Source organism: Python bivittatus, unplaced genomic scaffold, assembly GCF_059951505.1.
Source record: "Python bivittatus isolate LINGU-HERP-01145 unplaced genomic scaffold, Pbiv_v1 ctg000850_np1212, whole genome shotgun sequence".
NCBI classification, from domain to species: Eukaryota; Metazoa; Chordata; class Lepidosauria; order Squamata; family Pythonidae; genus Python; species Python bivittatus.
Genome location: NW_028277112.1, coordinates 1,177,651 through 1,197,050, shown reverse-complemented (window position 1 = coordinate 1,197,050; position 19,400 = coordinate 1,177,651). Strand labels below are relative to the sequence as shown.

At 35.7% G+C, this 19,400-nt stretch overlaps 1 protein-coding gene across 4 annotated transcripts in view; it reads left to right on the top strand.

Moving 5' to 3' along the window:
* ADAMTS6 (ADAM metallopeptidase with thrombospondin type 1 motif 6) overlaps positions 1 to 19,400 on the top strand; it is a 156,687-nt gene that overhangs the window by 89,776 nt on the left and 47,511 nt on the right. For all 4 annotated transcript variants that reach the window (XM_088130337.1, XM_025163324.2, XM_088130336.1 and 1 more), the window contains 2 exons: positions 6,022 to 6,129; positions 17,434 to 17,579. In XM_088130337.1, coding sequence (XP_087986463.1) covers positions 6,022 to 6,129; positions 17,434 to 17,579 — 254 coding nt within the window. The remainder of the gene's footprint in view (positions 1 to 6,021; positions 6,130 to 17,433; positions 17,580 to 19,400) is intronic.

The following is a 19,400-nucleotide window of genomic DNA, read 5'->3' as shown; positions in this document are numbered from 1 at the left end:
AACACAGCCAATAGTAAGGCTACTGGAAAAATGGAACAGCTATAATTACTAGTCTTTCTAATCAAATATATCATTTCAGATGGCCCAAGAAACAGGATTGGATGCTAACATTTGACAATTAATAGTCTTACAACTTACATAGGTGCTTTTGTGAGCAACTAGTATTTTAATACAGTATAGTAAAACAATGAATTCTTGCTTATTGTACTCTGTTTCCTAGTTGAACATGCACCATAGTTCTCAATATTTTCATCTGAAATATCAGCCTTTTCACCAGAAATTATTTAGTATTTTTATCAGAAATATTATTCTGAAAGATTTCCTTTTATACCTTTTTTTATTATGAATTCTGTTATTGCAGTCATGGAAGAACAAGAAGAGACGTTGTTGTAGCATATAGTGAGTTTCTCATTTGCAGTTATAGGCATGTTCACAGATCAATTGCAACTGCAAGCAGCTGCAAGCAACGAGATGGAAATAAACGAGAACTGCAGCCTTTAAATGAAAAGATTCAGTCTGTGCTATCTCACTTGCAAGTTAATATCATTCAGGCAAAATGCAGTGATTCAGATGAAGAAGCAGGATGCAGCTCCATTCTGCAGCCAGCAGGCTAAAATCATGCTGGATGGATGAGATAGAAACCTGTGATAATTTTCTGTTTTGCAACAGTAGATACAGATAGAAGTACTGAAACGTAAAATTATACATGAAAGAGTTGGCCAGTTAAACTTATTTTATGTATATTTACATTTAATTAGCTAGATTTTTGTAACAGCTATTGTCCTATGCATAAGTGGGAGGAATGCTTCTGTAGCTATTACAATCTCATCTGGCACTGAATTCAGGTTATTACACATGCCCACACAGTTACAGAGATCAATGTTCTTTTGAAATGGTTTTAAAACATTTCTTCCCAATTTCTGTATAGTGCTGGTGTATTGTAAAAGAATGTAGGGGGACATGATGCCCAGACTAAACTGAATGCTTTAATTAGGCTACCTAATTGTTAGGAACAAGCAAATAGGTGTTGTCTAACATCTGCATGAGCAGCAAAAAATGTTAATAGTCTTTCCCAATTATCTCCTTATTTTCTGATGCAACAGATTATATGATCATGTAGAAGACATTTCTGAGTATATCAGCAGAAATGTAGATGTGTGGATGCTTTGTCAGAAGTCACTTCTTTTCTAACACTAATCAGAAAGCAAAACTGCAGTGTCATTAAATTGATCAAATTATTTACTGCAATGTTCAGCACTTTCAGTGTTGTATATACAGTATTTCTTATTTTTCAGGTTAAGCATGTCATATCCATCAAACTTACTTCCATAGTGATTGTTTATATATGTGATATAGGACCAATACTTTTTTTTTTTTTTTTTTACTATTACAGGCTGAGATATAAAGACTTGGCCTATGATGTAAAAAAGGATATAAAATGAATAGGGAAGGGATTTTATATCAGTTTGAAACTGATATAATGAATACCAGCTCCATGATCAATGCTAATAGAAAAGGCTCAGACCCTGACACCACTGACAGGGTTATTCCAGGTAGCATTATTTCAGCCCTAATTCCCATAGATTTTGAATATGGTACTAAACCATCTACCCTATAAAACCATAATTGGATTCAGGTAGGAAACAAGAACATAGAAAGGAGGAATGCACATTTGCAAGGAGAATCTCATGGGATAAATAGCCCAGGTCATTAATAGTATGTGGCCTTGAAGTTTCAGTCTCAGTAATTAGGACTGACAGGCACTGGCTGTGCTTGGTTAAAGGCTGAGATCATGTCCATTTAAGACTTCATTCAAGTGCTATTAAGGGCAGGAAGAAACTTCCCACTAAAGGCTATTCTCATGAGCCTCAAAATGTATTGCCCTTGACTGCTGGAATCTTTAATCTGTTGCTTCATACTGACCATGTTTCTACTTTACCCTTTGAGCCCCATTTGCCTTGACTATGTGTTCGTGTTGCCCTTTGCATCGAGTACATTGGAAGGAAATGCAAGATTTAACTCAGTCTGAATTAGATTGTCTTGCAAATTAATTGGGAGTGCTGCACTAATTTATGACTTGCTGCAAATTAATCATCCTAGACATAAGGCCATACAACATGTAATAATAATGCAATAATCATCAGCAATTGTGTTGTATTTTGTGAGTTACCATTTATATTTCCATTATAAGTGCTAAGGACACCTTGTACCCTCTCATTCACATTAGCAAAAAGTGATGTCAGTTATAGTACTAGCTTGAGAGACAGGTCATAATGATAACTCCATTTTCCTTTTAATGACACAAATTATATGGTGAAGAAATAGGTTTAAATTAATTATTATCGCTCTTATTTTCACTGAATAAAATGAATAGACTCATTTAAAATATTCAGTGATATGCTTTATTGAACTCAGAGCATCATGCTGAATTTCATGAATAAACATTCAGTTAAATATGATATCAAGCAAGCTGAAAAGTTCATTACTTTATTTACAGATGACAGAAGAATCTTGTTTTTTAACCTGCAGCCAAATACCATAATAGATTTTACCAACACGTCTTTCTGTAATATGCAGGTATGTTGCACTGAATAAAGCAGGGATTTGCAGCATATTCCAGGCCAAAAACTTTCAGTAGCAAGTTGGGAGCTATCGTGTATTTCAAAAACTTGGTACAGCAAAACAAACAAAGGATGAGGCCAGAACAAAACCTAAAATTGAGTAACTTAATTTTTATTCAAATAAATTTGATTAAATACTATTTATGTAACCATTCCCCTGTTTTAATAATTTACCTATCATATTAAATATTATACTTTTATGTTAATTTCTGGAGGGATTCCAGACCCAAAGTTTTCTGTGGCTACATAGATCCCTGGTCCTCAAATTGCATCCTTGTCAACACAGTTAATGCCGATGTTTCTACCTGTTCCACCTGACAAGCTAAACATGGGAGATATTTTGAATAAAAAGGAAATGAACTTTTCAGTATCCTTATTATCTTATTTAACAAAATTTTTATTCATAGAATTCAGGCATGGTGCTCTAAGTTTATTTAAAACACTAACTGAATATTTTAAATGAATCTTTTGGTCAAGATGATAAAGGGACAACAGATGCCATCAGGTAATAATCAGCTCATGTAAGCCCACACGAGGCATCTGAATTCCACCAGTTGTCATTGTCCTGAAAAAGTTTTCTTCGGAGCTCATTAACAGTTCAAATTCCTGAACATACCTATTTTAATGGATATTATAAACCTTGCTTTGCAAACTTATAAATTCCTTTTAAGACATCTTTCTGTTAGAACATCATGATATAGTGAACAAGCATACCTTTAATCACTGATTGACTTTCAGACATGTTTTCCATCATTCCCCTCTCAATTTCTATTTACTTTGACTATATATTCTAAATTCATGGTGCTAGGTGGTTCAGAACTCCATTACAGTAATTTTTCATATTCACATAATCACCATTGTTTCAGTGGTTGAAATAATGTTGAGTGGGATTGCTTGAATTTGGAGGGATATTGCTCAGGAGATCAAACTTCAATTATGTATCACATGCCAATTTTCTTTAAAAAAAAAAAAAATCCAGGGCCACTGTCTTTTGAGAATAAATATTCCTTGCAATCATTCTGTAAAATTACTCTTCAAAAGTCTTTAGAAATGTATAGCTTTAATATAGCCATAAGAATCAATGAAGTGATACCTATATAGACATATACGTCATTCAGAGGATGCAATCACAGCTATCTGTATGATCATTAGCAGAAGATAGTTGTAGATGATTCATGTAAGAATAAGACGTGTATAAAAGATTGTCCTCTTACAAGTTAGATAGGTAAATTAATTTTGGTCTGTGACAAAACAAAATATGACAAAATCCAGCTGTGTAGATGTAACGTACTTATGTGCAAGTAAAATAGTACAACAGTGCCCTTATTAGTACTAAGACTATAAACTAAATCTAAAATTTAAGATTAGATAGAAAAAGAAGGACCATAATTATAAGTGAATTCAAAGTAGGTATTCAATCTGTAGTGCACTAAATGACCAATGTAGAAATAAAATTATACTATAAAATCTAATAAGCATCAGTTATAAATAATCATACATTCATGCATGATCAAAGATTAAAAAAGGGGTGGGGGGAGGATTGATGGAGCAAATATGAAGATGTTACTCATGTAGGCCAGAAGTCAATTGTTTGTGCACATTCACAGCTGTTTTTGTTAAAGTTTATTTTTTATGTTTTTGAGTGTTATAAAGTCATGCCTTAACAAATAAACAATAATACATAAATTCACGATACCTTTAAATATAAAGCTATTTCATCATGACCAGGTTCATATAAATATGCCACTGATTAGTGTAAGTGACCACATGTATCTCCATATCAAAAGCTAATTTTGATTTTGAAATTCTTGAAATTCCAAGTTCCTTTAAGGAATTTTGAGCTGCAAATCTAATGCAAATTAACATAGCAAGCACAGAAAGGAACTAGTACTATTAATTTCAGTGTTGTAGAAAAAAACGCATATTCACACTACCTTCAATTATTTCACAATTATTTGTATATGAAATTTGAACGCCATCTAACAGCAGTTTGAAGCATTCCACATAAATTATCACTTATTCTGAGATGAAAGAATTGAATCAAGACTATTATCTAATTTTATTTTAATGACTTCACTATACCTTTTAACAGTTGCATGATTGCAAAAATTCAGCACAAGAACCTTTTTCTGTTGCTAATTTCACACACGGTGAGAGCTTTTTTTGTTGAATCTCTGCTATTAGACATTGGAGCTTTGCTGAGAGAAAAACATGGTAGACCTAGTTAGGAACGCTTGATATTGTTGTATACTGGTAGATGCCTTTCAATTCTTTGGATTCTATGTAAATAAATTAGGAGTTGAAGTGAATGAAAGAGTATTCCAATTTGACTGATCATACTAAAAGGCTTCAGAATATTTTTTCCCCAAACCTTTATTACTGGAACCATAATGGAAAGTGAATCTCCTTCATAGCAGATGGCTCCCCCCCCCCCCCATTTGCACCAAGATTCTGCAGTACTTCTAAACTTCTTGGGAAATCTGCAAGCAATGGTTAGTAAGAATGAGTCTGATCAGACACAAATCTTGCAGAATGCTTTCCTCTTTCCAAAAATGTGCTATGAAATGGAATTACTTCACTTCCTTTATGCAGTGCTGTGTTTCCCCAGCCACTAACACTACACCAGTATCCTATTATAGTTAGGGATGATGAATTAAGAAAACCTGTATCCAGAAGAATGGAAGAGTGTTCTTCATCCAGTGAGGCTAAAGATAATCCCTACTCAGTCAAATGAGATTGAATTAAATCTCAACTTTAGCAAAGATATGAAATGGCCCTGACCGGCTAAGAAAACATTTGTGGTTTCTACATCTAAGATAGTAAAAAAGTGTCATTGCCTGGCAAGGCAGTGATCAGTCCCTTTGCCAATCTCTCTTCCTAGACCTGAAAGTTTCGTGTTCCTACAAGAGACCTGTGGTCATGCAAACAATTTCCCTAGAAGAAATGTTATTTCTGTACACAATTCAAGATTTATGTTCATAATGTCATATTTTGTTTGTAGAATATTATAGATCCAGGGCCAATTCACAAAACCCATTTGGGGATTTGTGTGCGATGAATGAGACATGTGCACTGTGAGATATTGCCATGATGGACTTTCTGCACATGGCTGAAAAGAAATGTACAGTACTATTAATTAAGCTTGTGGTAAATGATTCAAACAATTTTAATATGTGAGAATTCAGAAAACAATACAGCTTCGTTTTTAAAAATGTGAATTGTTCCATCTTAATAAATATTCTAAAATTTATTTCAATTTGTTTTTCTTTTCTTTCTTTTCTTTTTTTTTTATATGCATCTAGAGCACTATCTTGGACTTTCAACACAAGTATATTTTAAGGAGCATTGAATACATATTATTCAGTTATTCTGAACAACTTGCTTCTGCCTTCTTTCCCAGGAAGTGTGTAGAGAGCTTTGGTGTCTCAGCAAAAGTAATCGCTGTGTTACCAACAGTATTCCAGCAGCTGAGGGTACTCTTTGCCAAACTGGGAGCATTGAAAAGGGGGTAAGTTTAAATGTCTCTTAATTTACTTCATCCTATTTATTTATAGATTTTGCAGGACACAGAAAAGTTCAGGAGTCCAAAAAAGATTAAGTCTTATGTGTAAGACTTTACACATTAAGTGTAAGAAATGATAAACACAGAATCAACAGAACCGAATGTTCATTCTAATTCACTTTTTAAATATATACTTCTTAATCGGTTCTTTAATTTTTTTTATGTGGTCTCATTGTGTAATCTTAGATATGGATGCATGTCTGTTTAGGAAACAGAACTGTCTAAAAGTTCTCAGCTGTAGCTTTTTTCCCATGCTTTTGCTCTGAAGGCATTATAATCCTGTTATAATGCTCTTCCAGTGTGTGAGATGATGTGAAGAAAAATTAAGTATTTCAAACAAAAGGGCTCATACCGGCTAAGAAAGCATATACACTCGAATGGACTGGTTGTATTGAAGGTCTTTCTCATGGTCCAAAACAATTTCTCTCCCTTCTGTTGCATCCATGGTATTTAATTAAAGTGGCAAAACACTTTTCTGCAACGGAACTTTGATAATCCTCAAATATTCCTGGTGAATTCATTGAAGAAGATCTAGAAACAGTATGCAGAGGAAGGTATCAAACTGATGCTTTGAAATGCAGTGACTGCTAGCCCTTCGTAACAACACTGTGTATCTGTTATTATGCCGTGTACAAGTTTCAACTTCTCTGTCCAGTAGTAAGGCATGAACATGCTTTTCTGCTTTCACCAGTTAATTGTACTTGTTAATAGCAATACATCTCGTTAGGAGTTTGACTCCCATAATTTTGCACTTTTTCTCTGCAATTTCTTTAAATGCCTCCAGCTTTCTTGAGTGCTGCTTATTTTTTCTAAGCAAGCAGAGGGAATGTAAAAGGCTTTGGGTACTAATGTGGAATTATTATTTTACCTGCCTTGATAGAATTTGCTGCCGAAAAGCAGTATCAGAGTTTTCCATCATATTCATTGTCATACAAATGATTTACTCTGCACCCACTGACTTATAACATTAGTCAGTTCCAGGAAATTAATATTTTTACTTTTAGAAAATGCTGTCATCTTTACTTGGGATATTTTACAGAAAGGCCAGAGATTTCCAGATGGAAGCTTCTAATCTGGTTAGTTGCAACCAATTAACTTGCAACTTTTTTGAAATACATATAGTTTTGACAGTTTGTGGGGCAGAGAGAAGACCAGAGGTCTTCCTTTCAAGGGTGGGATATTCACTTCTAAATAATATGAGGAAAAACACAGAGGATCCAGAACTATTACTTGATACTTGCATTCCATATATTTGCAGAAGTGAGCTAAAACACTGTTTTCTTTGAAATATTTGTGTAAATGTCCTGTATGTGTAAATGTAGAATGTTATACTTCTACAAAGATGAAAGTGTTCTCAGTATACACATTTTCTTGTTCTCCTGTGGAACAAATATGTGGAATGACATCTACATTCATTAAAATACATGCTTTGGATGTTCAACTCAGATGAGGCAAAAGCCAGAATACATTTACCTGATATATATTTAGAGCCCAGTAAGTGAGAAGGTCTCAAGTACTGAATTATTCAAGGAACTCCTATTCACTCTCATATAAGGGTCTTCTCAAGGAATTTACACATTATTTTGTTATTATTTATAAGATTCATGTGGTAGATGTTCAAGTGAGAAATTGTGCAAGACAATTCTGGCTATTTGTTTCTCCGTGATACGATACCTGTAACACATGGGTGAGGGTAAGGTGCTAGTATTTTCTCATGCCTGGATCTTTAGGGAATGTTTCATCTGAATGTGGGCGAGGGCAATCCCAGTTATTTGGCTATATTAAAACATCATAGAAAAAATAATTGTCATAGGTAAGTAATTGTGTTTATAACAGAAGTTTGAAGTACAAAGAAAATAGTACCCTTTCAGATTTTTAAAAGGAGTCTAGTTTCAATTGTATGAGCATGAAACTGAGCAAACTCAGGGAGGCAGTGAAGGACAGGAAGGCCTGGCGCGATATGGTTCATGGGGTCACGAAGAGTCGGACACAACTGAACAACAACAAAAAGTTTCAATTGTTTCAAGTGTAATATTGTTCTTTTAGATTAGTTACATAGACTAGTTACTTAAATAAGAATAATTATTTCCTACCATGCTGGGAGGAAATAATGCTCTATGTCACTGAATGAGTGTAAAAGGAGAGAAAACAAGGGACTTTGGGGTGGGAGTTCAACTGAGGAGACAGAAGAGGAAGAAAAGAGAGGAGAGGAGGAGAAGGAAGAAAGTTGAAGAACCAAGGAAATGGAGATTATTGTAGAGTAAGGAAGATGAGTTTGATGGAGATATGCAGGCTCCATTGCCTAGACAAAAGGGGCTTGCATATCTCCACCAAGATCATCTTCCTTCCTGTCTTCAACAACTGACTGCTGCTGCTGGTTGTTTTGTAAAGGCTGTTAATGGTCCATAATGTGATTGGAGATTATTTGCTGCTGACCTAGTTGAGGCAGGGGACATATAAGGAAGCCAATTCCCCAGAGAGCAAGCTCACTGAATTAGCAAATTGGGGAATTTTATGTGGAAGTATGCAGGGGATTGCCAATCAAATCCAAACAGCATGGAGAGCAAAGGAAGGTTTGTGGTGATCTGCAAGTTATGTACAATGTTTGTCCTCCTGCATGAAGAGATCCCAAATGACATCTTCTGGAAGTGCAAACTCCTTACTGGAGGAGAAGGTAAAAGGTCTTAATGAGTTTTTAACTGAAACATATCTTGGAAGGTGGTAAGTTTTTGGACAAAAGTAAAGCTCCTCAGGAAAAGCAGAGAAGGAAAGCACCAGAAAACATAAAAAGGAAGCCTGGTGGAAGACTGGTTAAAGTATGTGACCCAAAGAAGCAAGTCGTTCAAAAGGCATTTGATGCTGCTGGAATTCAACTATTGATATTCGACTATTGTTCTTGAAGACAGTCCACAGCTACCTGAGCATGCCTCACCAACTCTGGCTTCATGGAAAAAGGTGGAAAACATTTGGGGCCCAGTGGGTCAAACTAACCAAGAATCCCTTTGAGAAAAAAAAGAAAATGTTGTGATGTGTGATGCCCTGCTCAGAGAAACTGAGACTGCTATACACAGATCTGGTATGACATTGCAGGAAGGGTGCTATTTTCCAGTTACCCATATCAGGGATATATATGATGGGTAGGCTTCTGAGGCCCTTCAAACCCATTAATAACTATCACTTTCTAATGATTTACATGGGAATTAATGACACTGTGAGAAAACCTTGAATATATTGTTGACAATTTTATTTGTCTGAAAGTGGAAGAAATAATCTAATGCTTACCAACTGGGAGGAAATGGTTAAAGAAGTGAGGGTGCCTGGAACCTTGGGAGAAAGTGACCATGTTATCCATAATACCTAGGGGAAAAGGAATAGAGAAGAGTCAGACATATATTTGGATTCAGAAGAGCAGATTTTGATAAACTCAGAAAAAAGGTAAGCTTGATTTGAAATCCTGGAAAAAAGTCTAGAAAGGATGGGAAATCCTGCAAAGCAAGATAATGATGGTATACTTGCAGACAATTCCTACTAGAAGGAAAAAATGGGGTGTATCTAAAAAGACCAGTGAGGATACACACAGAGTTTTCTAAAATGCTAAAAGGAAACAGGGATATATATAAGCGGAAAGAGGGGTGTATAACCAGAAAATGAAACAAGGCAATTGCCAGAAATTGTAGAGATTGTGTTAGAAAGTCTAATGAAGAAGGAGCTGAGGCTTGTGAGAAATGTTCAAAACAACAAAACACACTTTTCAGGTATATCAGGAATAAAAGGAAAGGGGAAAAGTCTATACTATAGCAAGAGTTGAACTGGTGACGATGATGGCAATAAGGCAGAATGTCTTAACTTATATTCTACATCTGTTTTCTCTCAGAAGAGAAAGGAAGCCTTAGCTGGCCATCATTGTGCCACTAATGGAAGGAAGAGCTGCAGCTCAGGATAGACAAGGAAAAGGTAAAAGATCACTTAGCTAATCTGAATGAATAGGTTACTGAAGGAACTAGTGGAGATTATTGTAAATCGCTAAGGATAATCTTTGAAAATTCTTGGAGAACTGGCTAAGTCCCAGAGGACTGGAGGAAAGAAAACATTATCCATATCTTCAAAAAAGAGAAGGACAATGACTTGGGAAACTACAGACCTGCCACTATATCAGCAAGGTCCTTGAACAGATCATTAAGCAGCATATTTATGAGCACTTGGATAGGAATGCAACAGTTAACAAGAGCCAGCATAGGTTTGTCATGAACAAATTATGTCAGACTAAATTTATTTCCTCTTTTCATATATGTATTTATTTATTTATTAAATTTGTATGCTGCCCATCTCCCCCAGCGGGTGACTCTGGGCAGCTCACAATTAGTTAAAATTAGTTGTTTAATAAATCAGGATGGATACAAGAGTACCTTGACTTCAGCAAAACATTTGACAGATTTGTTCATGATATCCTTATTAATAAAATGGTAAAATATAAGCTAGATGATAAAACCAAACAGATAGTTGGAGTAGATGACCTTGGAGGTCCCTTCCAGCTCCATGATTCTATGATATCTTGCCCAGAGAGAATGAAAATTGTAGGACTATCATTTTTATTTGCAGGCCAATTAGGCTGAATAGCTGAAGTCTGAGGAAAAAACTTTATGTTATACATAAAGGCATCTTAATTGTTGCTGAAAACAGTGGTTAAGATTCATGCTATTATATTATTTTATATGATTATAACTATTGTTTAATGGGCTTCTCCTTTAGAAGCTATTAAAACATCCTTGCGTCATGGACTCACAGCAGTGGTGAAAATGGTACTAACCAGTATTAAGGATGAATCATATGTAATAAAATTATATAATCATCACCACATGAATTGATTTAATGAAACTAGCCTAAAAAGAACCTTTATGCATTGAATAATTATTATTAATTTGTTGATTTGGAGGAATTAAAATTCTGATTATTTGTTAGGGTCGATAAGAATGACTTTAACAGCTGTTCTTTTGATGTGCTATTTCAGTGATAGAATAGTGGATTAATGCAGGTAATTTTTTAAATAATTGCTTCCATAATCCATTCCCATTACTTTTCAGACAGAATCTGAGGTGAGCACTTAGAATCAAAGAGCCGAGTTCCTCTAGTCCAACTTCTGCTCAGTGTAGGAGCATCTTATGACAGATGACCATACAGTCTCTGACAGATGACCATCACCAGCAAATGAGAAGTCATACTTCATTTGGCAGCCTGTTCATAGGCTGACAGCTTCTATAGTCAGGAAGTCACTCCCAATGTCTATCCAGAGCCTACATCCTTGCAGCATTAACCCATTGGTTCTGGTTCTGTCTTCTAGGGCACTTTCCCTTTTATCTGGCAACCTCGGATGTTAGAAGACTGCTATCACATTTCACCTTTTGTTGTCTTTTATAAAGACTAAATGTATCCAGTTCTTTAATTGTTCCTCATAGGGCTTGGTTTCCATATCCCTCACTCACTTGTAGCCTTCCTCTGAACTCACCCTAATTTGTCACTGTCCTTTTTGAACTGTGGTTCCTAGAACAGGACACAGTAGTCCAAATGGGTTCTGTCCAGGATAGACTAGAATGGAACAATTATTTCCTGTGATCTGAAAACTGTTCTCCTGTTAATGCACCCCTAGATAGCACTTGACTTTTTAGTGGTTGCATTGCAGTGCTGGCTCATGTTTAATCTGTGATTAACAAGGTCACCCAGATCTTTTCATATGTACCTACTGCCAAACCAGCCTATCTCATCCTATACTTGTGACTTACAGTTTTCATACCTAGATGCAGAAGTTTACATTTCTCCTGGAAGTTTAAATTCCATCCTATTCATTTCAGCTTGTCTGGACTGTTATGAATCTCTCTTTCATCAAAAGTGTTAGCCATTCTCCAGCTTTGTGTAATCTGCAAACTTTTTAAGTGTCCCCTCAACTCTCTCATCCAACTCATTGATAAGAATGTTGAATAGCATGGGGGCTCCAGGGGCCTGGAGCACTTGATACTTCTGTTGAAGCTGAAAGAAAGACAAGCAGAAATTCAAGCAAATAATTTATAGCTTAGATATTAAAGAAAAATATTAATTGGAATGGTATAAGAAATGAATATATCTTCTGTGCTAACACTGTATATATTTTTTCTGAGTTAATTCAACTGACAAAAGAGCAGAGGAATTTTGAATTGTCTCATCATTCTGTACTTCCTATGACACATTTCCATTTATTTTAGAGGCAATTGCTTAAATGTGAGTCATTTTGGAGATATCTAATTCCAGCTAGTTCCACAACTTTCTGATAATTCTTGCTTCATTTGTTTAAGTTAAATTCACATCAGTTACTAAAGACACCAAGTATTTTACCACAGTCATGAAGTAGACGATTTAAATTCACTTTAGAAGAATCAAGTTCAACCTGGGAAAAAGAACATTCATCTTGAATTATCAATAGTCCTGAGACTAGAGAGCAGAACAAAGCATACACTAATCCCTATCACCAATCAGGGAATCAAAGGCCACTGGATGTTTGCACCTCACGTAATTACAGAGGGAAAAGAAACAGCTATTAAGGATTAGCCAAAGGATTAAAATGGGCAGTGTGTATGTATCTATATTTAGATTTTTTCCCCTGTACTTCTAAGTTATTATGGTGATCATTTGATTGAAGTATACGTCTTTTTAAAATGGGTTGATTTGATGCATTATTTAAGAAGGGCAATATGTTGTTTGATTCAAACATTTGGACTGGCTTTCTTCAGTGGTTTCTTTAGCAAGTGGAATCTTGATTCCTTATTTCATATTTGAGAAACATTGTTAAATGTGTAATTTATTTCCATCTTCTGTGACACCTGGATCCTCTCAGCCAAAGCAACCATATAATATTAGCCAAATATTATTCAGCACATCTGGATATCGTCCTATAGTCTGCCAATTTTACTTTTGCTTTGGATATGAGACTGCACTTGTGGTTTTGATCAGCATTCTCTGCCTAGACAGCAGCAGAGAAAATTGTAGCCTACTGATTTGGACTAGCCTTTGATGGCTATTGTACCTTAGTTACAAATAGTGGCAATCCCTGAAAATTCTCCATTCTCAGGCAATGGGAGGAAGGCAAATATAGTCCCAATCTTTGAAAAAATAAGGAAAAAAGGGGGAAATGATTGATCAGTCAGTGTGATCTCACATCTGAGAAATGTATAGCTCATATTATAAAGTGATCAATCTGTTATCACCTTGGACTACTTTTAATATTTATACAAAGTTAACATGAATGTATTAAAATTAGATTTTGAAATACTAATTTTATTTTATTTTTCTATCAGCTAACTTCTTTAGTAGGTTATGGAAATGCTGTAGACCTATTTTAATTTCAGGAACACAATTGACATAGTATTTCAGGGCATTCTAGCGAAGATAGTTACGTATTGGGAAAATGGCATATCTATTTGAGGGGGCTCACATCTGGTTTGAAAGTTGAACTCAAATGATACTCATTAATAGTTCCTCATCAAACTTAATAAGGTATCAATTGGAATGCCACAGATCTGATCCTAGTATTCTTCAACATTTTCATTAATGGTTTAGATGAAGAAATAGAATTCTTATGAAAGCTGCAGATGATTTAAATTAGGCAGAATAACCAATAACCTAGAAGAGAGAAACAAATTTCAAAAGGGTATTGTTAATGTAGAGAAATGGGCAGACTCTAATTGATGAAATTTAATCGAGACAAATGTATAGGTCTTCACTAAGGGGAGATGTGCTTATCTAAGATCAGGTGTTTTATCAGCCTCAGCCCCACAGTAGAGATGCAGAATGGTGATTGGCATGTGGGAGACTCTGCGGCTGACAGTGGCACTGTTCCATAGATAGCTGGATGTAACGCCTTATACAGTGTGTGTGAGATAAACTAGGATTGTGGCTGCTGCACAGCTGTATCCCTACCTGGGTTGCTGGACCTCATCACAGAATGGTTGCTGGAGCCCACAGAATTGTGGTACCTGGAGGTTTCAACTTACCATCCCTAGATGAGGAGACAGCCCAAGAATTCATGCCTACCATAACAACCAGGATTATCCCAGGTTATACTGGGCCCAGCATATATAGGATGCCACATATTGCAACTGTTTGTTTCTTATCTTGGAGCAATTGAGATATGATCTGAAAGTCAGGAATACATTCATCAATCCCTTGTCATGGTCAGATTACTCTCTGGTCTTCTTGGATTTATCTTGGCTTCTCAGAGAGGAAGCACTTACTAGATCAGTCTACCCAAGATAATTGATGCACCTGGAAGTGTTTCAAAGGTCACTTAGGAAGTTTCTTAAAACTCTGGAAGGCAGTTCTGTGGAGGTCCTAGTCAACCAATGGAATTCAAAGTTGATGGAGGCTCGTCACAGGATTCCAAGTGGCTTTTTTCTACTTGCTAACCCTGAGGGGATGCTTGATTTTCCAAAGAAATGTGAGAGATGAAATGTGAGAGGAATGCCTAAAGTATTGCTGGTATAAAACAAAGAATGAATGCAGCCAAACTTGGATAAGAGCTCATAAATGAGTCAAATCTTTGTGATAAGAGCTGTGAAGCAGGCTTCTTTGCTGTTACTATATCCACAGATAGCCACCTACCAGATTTATTTAATATGACTGAGAAGAACTTCCACTGGGTTATTGTGAGGAATTTGCTCAGTACCTGGAAAATAAAATATATCTGTATGAACCAGGTTCAGTTGAGATGATACTGTTTAGTGTAGTTACCTGGGATCAGCTTGAGCTGGTAAATCTTGAGGAGATGGACAGGGTACTCTGTGGAGTGAGCCCATCATTTTTTGGACTAGATCCCTGTCTCTCTTGGCTAGTAAAAGTAGCCAAGGGGGTGATAGGAGGCTGTGTACAAGAAGTGGTTAATATGTTTTTAGTAGAGTGGTGGTTCCTGGCAGCCTTGAAAAGAATGCTGTTGCAAGAAGCTGTCTCTTGACTTAGCTGTTTTGGATATTATCTGGAAAGGTGGTAGAGAAGGTGGTGGATGCATATCTACAGAAACTTCTGGAAAAAACAGATTATATGGCTCCTTATCAGTCTAGTATCAGGCCTTGGCTATGGGACTGAAGTCTCATTGGTTGCCCTGTGTGATGATCTCTGATGAGACTGGGATGTGGGAGTGTAACCCTTCTGGTCTTGCTTGATTTATCAGTGGCATTTGATACCATTGACTGTGGCATTCTGCTACACTGACTGCAAGGACTGGAAGAGTGGAGGCACCATGTTGTAGTGGTTTTCCTTCCTGAGAACCTGATTCTAATCATTAGTGGTGGACGGAGAAGGTAAATTACACAATTTTTCTGTTATGGCATGCCACGGGGCTTGGCTTTCTCCCCACTTTTGTTTAATATCTACATGAAGTCAATGGGGGAGGTCATACATTAGCACAGGGTGGGACATCATCAATATGCCCCTGGCCAACAAGTGATGCAGTGGAGATACCTACTTGGTGCCTGGAAGATGTTAGGGTCTGAATGAGGAAAATTTAATTAAAAAACTAAATTAAACAGGAAAAATTAAACAGATTTAATTCTAGCAAGACCACATGGCTGTCCCTAACAGAAATCATTGAATTCCAGAGATATACCATCTTTGGTTTTGGCAGGGTTGTGTTCTCTTGGATGGAGCTGGCTCACAATTTGGGGGTTCTCCAGGACTCATGGCTCCTGCTTGAGCAGCAGGTAGAGGCTGTGGCCAGGAAAGCCTTCCCACAATTACATTTGGTGCACCAATTGTGCCTGTGTAATGCTTCAAAAGCTGTATCGGGAGGTGTTAGGTATGGCTGAGGCCTCTATCGCTTCACGATTTGTCTGTTGCAATTTGCTCTACATGAATTTTCTCTTGAAGACTATCTGAAGCTTGAACTGATTGAAAATCCCAAAAACAAAATCCCCAAAACAGTAAAACAATTGAAACAGTTAAAACCCATATAAACAGGCAGCCTGGACTAAAACAACTAGAACAATAAACAGTACAGACCAATATGTAACAACTACGTTAACCCCAGGCCTGGGAACAATCTGTGAAGGAAGAGTGAATGGGTTGAGAGGAAAGAAGAGACTAAGAAAATTGTGGTCAGTGCAGCTGATGAGTTCCTGAAAAAAGAGTGCAAAGTTTAAAGAACAAAAGACAATGAATTGGCATGTGGTAGAAGCAAAGATGGTTTGCAAGAACAAAAATATGTGGAGTGATATTGTGAATGACATTGATATAAACCAGATTCACCTATATTTCCTTTTCTTATCTCATGCCCTTATTTGTTCTGATTTACTATTTTCTTCTTCTCTTTTTATGCTTATTAAATATTGCTTATCCCAAAGGTGAATTGTGTGATGTAGGTATGCATGTATATATGACACAGAGTGTCAAAATGCTGTTTTCACAGGAAAAATATATGCTTCATTTTTTGCATACATTCCTTCAGTTTTATTCAGCAAAACAGAACAGGTTTGGTCTTAAATTAGGACTTTATTGTTTTACTTAATATCATATGAATAAATTATTATAGTTTAAGTAATATATTTGTCTAATCTGATGTCTCATTGTTTTTTAAAACAAAAATCAGATTTAAAACATTGATGGCATTTGTTTTAATATTTTACTCCAGATAATTATTTACCCTTGGAAAAATTGGCTAATTAGTGTGTATAAAGGTTTGGATTGTTTCTAGTGTCTTAACGTTATTTTTGTTATCTTCCCAATATAAGTGTAAATGAAATACTGCTTCAAATTTATCTTCCATTGTAACATTACCCCTATTTCGGTGTGGTTTTTTATTTGTTTGTTTTAATGGAGAATCAGTAGCTCTTATAAAATTCCTAACTGGAGTTTTTTCTTTGTTGTGCCATTAAATATTTCACCCCAAATGCAGGGGTGTTTAAACACTCTTAAAATGATTCTTAATGTCTAAATAAGATTTTAAAGCTGTTGCAGTTTATTTTAACAAGAGATAGTAAGGCTGTTTATGAACTGAAAAATGCTAGCTTTTTAAATTTTTATGTATGTTAGGAGTTCATGATTCAGGTTTGGTCAAAGATAAAAACAACTAGCATTTGCCTGCACCCATGACTAAACAGGGTTAAGGAAAGTGAAACCTCTGTATGGTATCAGTGCAAGGAACATTGATGCCTGATGTTGGTCATATATATTTTACTGTCTTGAGTATTCTGTTAGTCAAAAGCTAATTCTGTGTTTTCTCTGAACTCTTTTCAGTGGTGTTATCAGGGAGAGTGCGTTCCTTTTGGCACTTGGCCCCAGAGCATAGATGGGGGTTGGGGTCCCTGGTCAATATGGGGAGAGTGCAGCAGGACCTGCGGGGGAGGAGTCTCGTCGTCCATAAGGCATTGTGACAGTCCAGCGTAAGTAGCTAAAGTAAGCCATCGCCAGCAAAAAAGACATATTTGGAACTCTTTTTAAGTGTGGATTCATATTTTATTTGTCAAAATGCTTCAGTGCTATCTCAACTTATCTTTAGAACAAAGACCCATATCAACTAGCTAGAAAAAGATTACTTGACATTCTTTCAAATGTTTAAATATATGCATTAAGCATAGATAGATTTTACATTTTATACTTAACAGGTAATTTCTTCCTCTTGAAGCTCCACTTTTGTTAATCTAACAGTTAATAAATTCTTATTCATATATGAATTGTTTTGAAAATATAGTAATATATAGTTTGAAGTTTTTAAATTATTTGTCTATATGAGACACTTAATGCAGATATATATTATTTTATGCAACATAGCCATCAGATAAAACCTTTTTCCCAAGAGCGCTATTAGTTTACTATTACTAAACCATTATTATTTACTATGTGTAAAATCTTTGTTTTTTTTCTTCCTGTCTTGGTATTCCAAAAAAGAGAATTCCTTATTTCATTGCTGTTAATTGGGCAGGAAAATATTTGCCTTCATAATGATGTAATTATCTGATTATTCTGAAGATAATGTTTTATATAATTTCTAATGTCCCACTTCCAATCTGTTCATTCATTATGCCTAGTAGGTATAAGCAAAGCTCTTAAACCATATATCCATCTTTTGCTAGCAATTATGCACACATGTATACCTATAATATACATCATTTAATTTCTTTGAAATCTGGAATCTTATGCTGAAAAGCCAATAAAGTAAATTGATTATAAAAACTGCTGTTTGTCTTCAAATCTAAAGTTATAAATATCCTTTTTCTTCCTTGCTTTCCAGAACATATATAGCCAAGGATAGAAAACTTTAATTTTAGCTTCAGTTCGATTAATCTTGATGATGATGATGATGATGATGATGATGATGATAATAATAATAATATCATCATCCATGGTCTCTCAAACCAGTAGCACCATTTGCTGAATCCAGTTATTTTTCTTCTGAACACTGAAAAAAAATAATAGAGCCTTGATGGCTCACTTACATTCCATGAGAGTATTCAACCATGAGGAGACTGTAAAAGTTTTCATTTCTTCTGTACAATAATAATAAAGGTGACTTACACATTAGAGTAGATAAAGTAAACTGTAGCTATATTGGTGCCATTTCAGATGTTACCAATTCCTAATATTTGTGCAATAAGGTTTGAAAGGAAATGATTGTTATTAATCACAAATATGTACATATACAGAAAAAGTAATTACAGTTTTTTATAGTAAAAATAAAATTGCTGTGAATCTATAATATAATAGGAGATAATAAATTCTCAACTTATAGTATGTAGGGAAATTAGTCCAATATCTTAACAACTGTTTTTTGTATACTGACCAGTTGCTTGTCTTTTAGTAGGGTGATAGCTTTTACATTCCTTCCAGCGGTTGCCTTCGGGTTTCACATCCCTTTCAGCAGTTACATATAAATCTTATATGTAAGAGTCATCAATGTAGGATGCATGTTTAACAAGTTGGGGAAAGCATGCACAGCATGGCTTCTGGAATTCTTTCCAGCTGTTTTACTAGCGTGGCCATAAGAGGCATCTTTCTGTTGAATAATAAAATAACATATTGAATGTGATTTTTTGTCTGTCTCTGCTTTTCTGTCATGTTGTGTCTGTGTAAGTGTGTACTGGGAAGTGTAGGGTGAGTTGCATATGTGCCATCTGGGTCATGTAACTAGGAGGAAGAAGGGAGGAGGTCTTAGGATGGAGCAGTCAATTGCATTTGGAGCCACTACCCAACTGTCTCTCCCATTG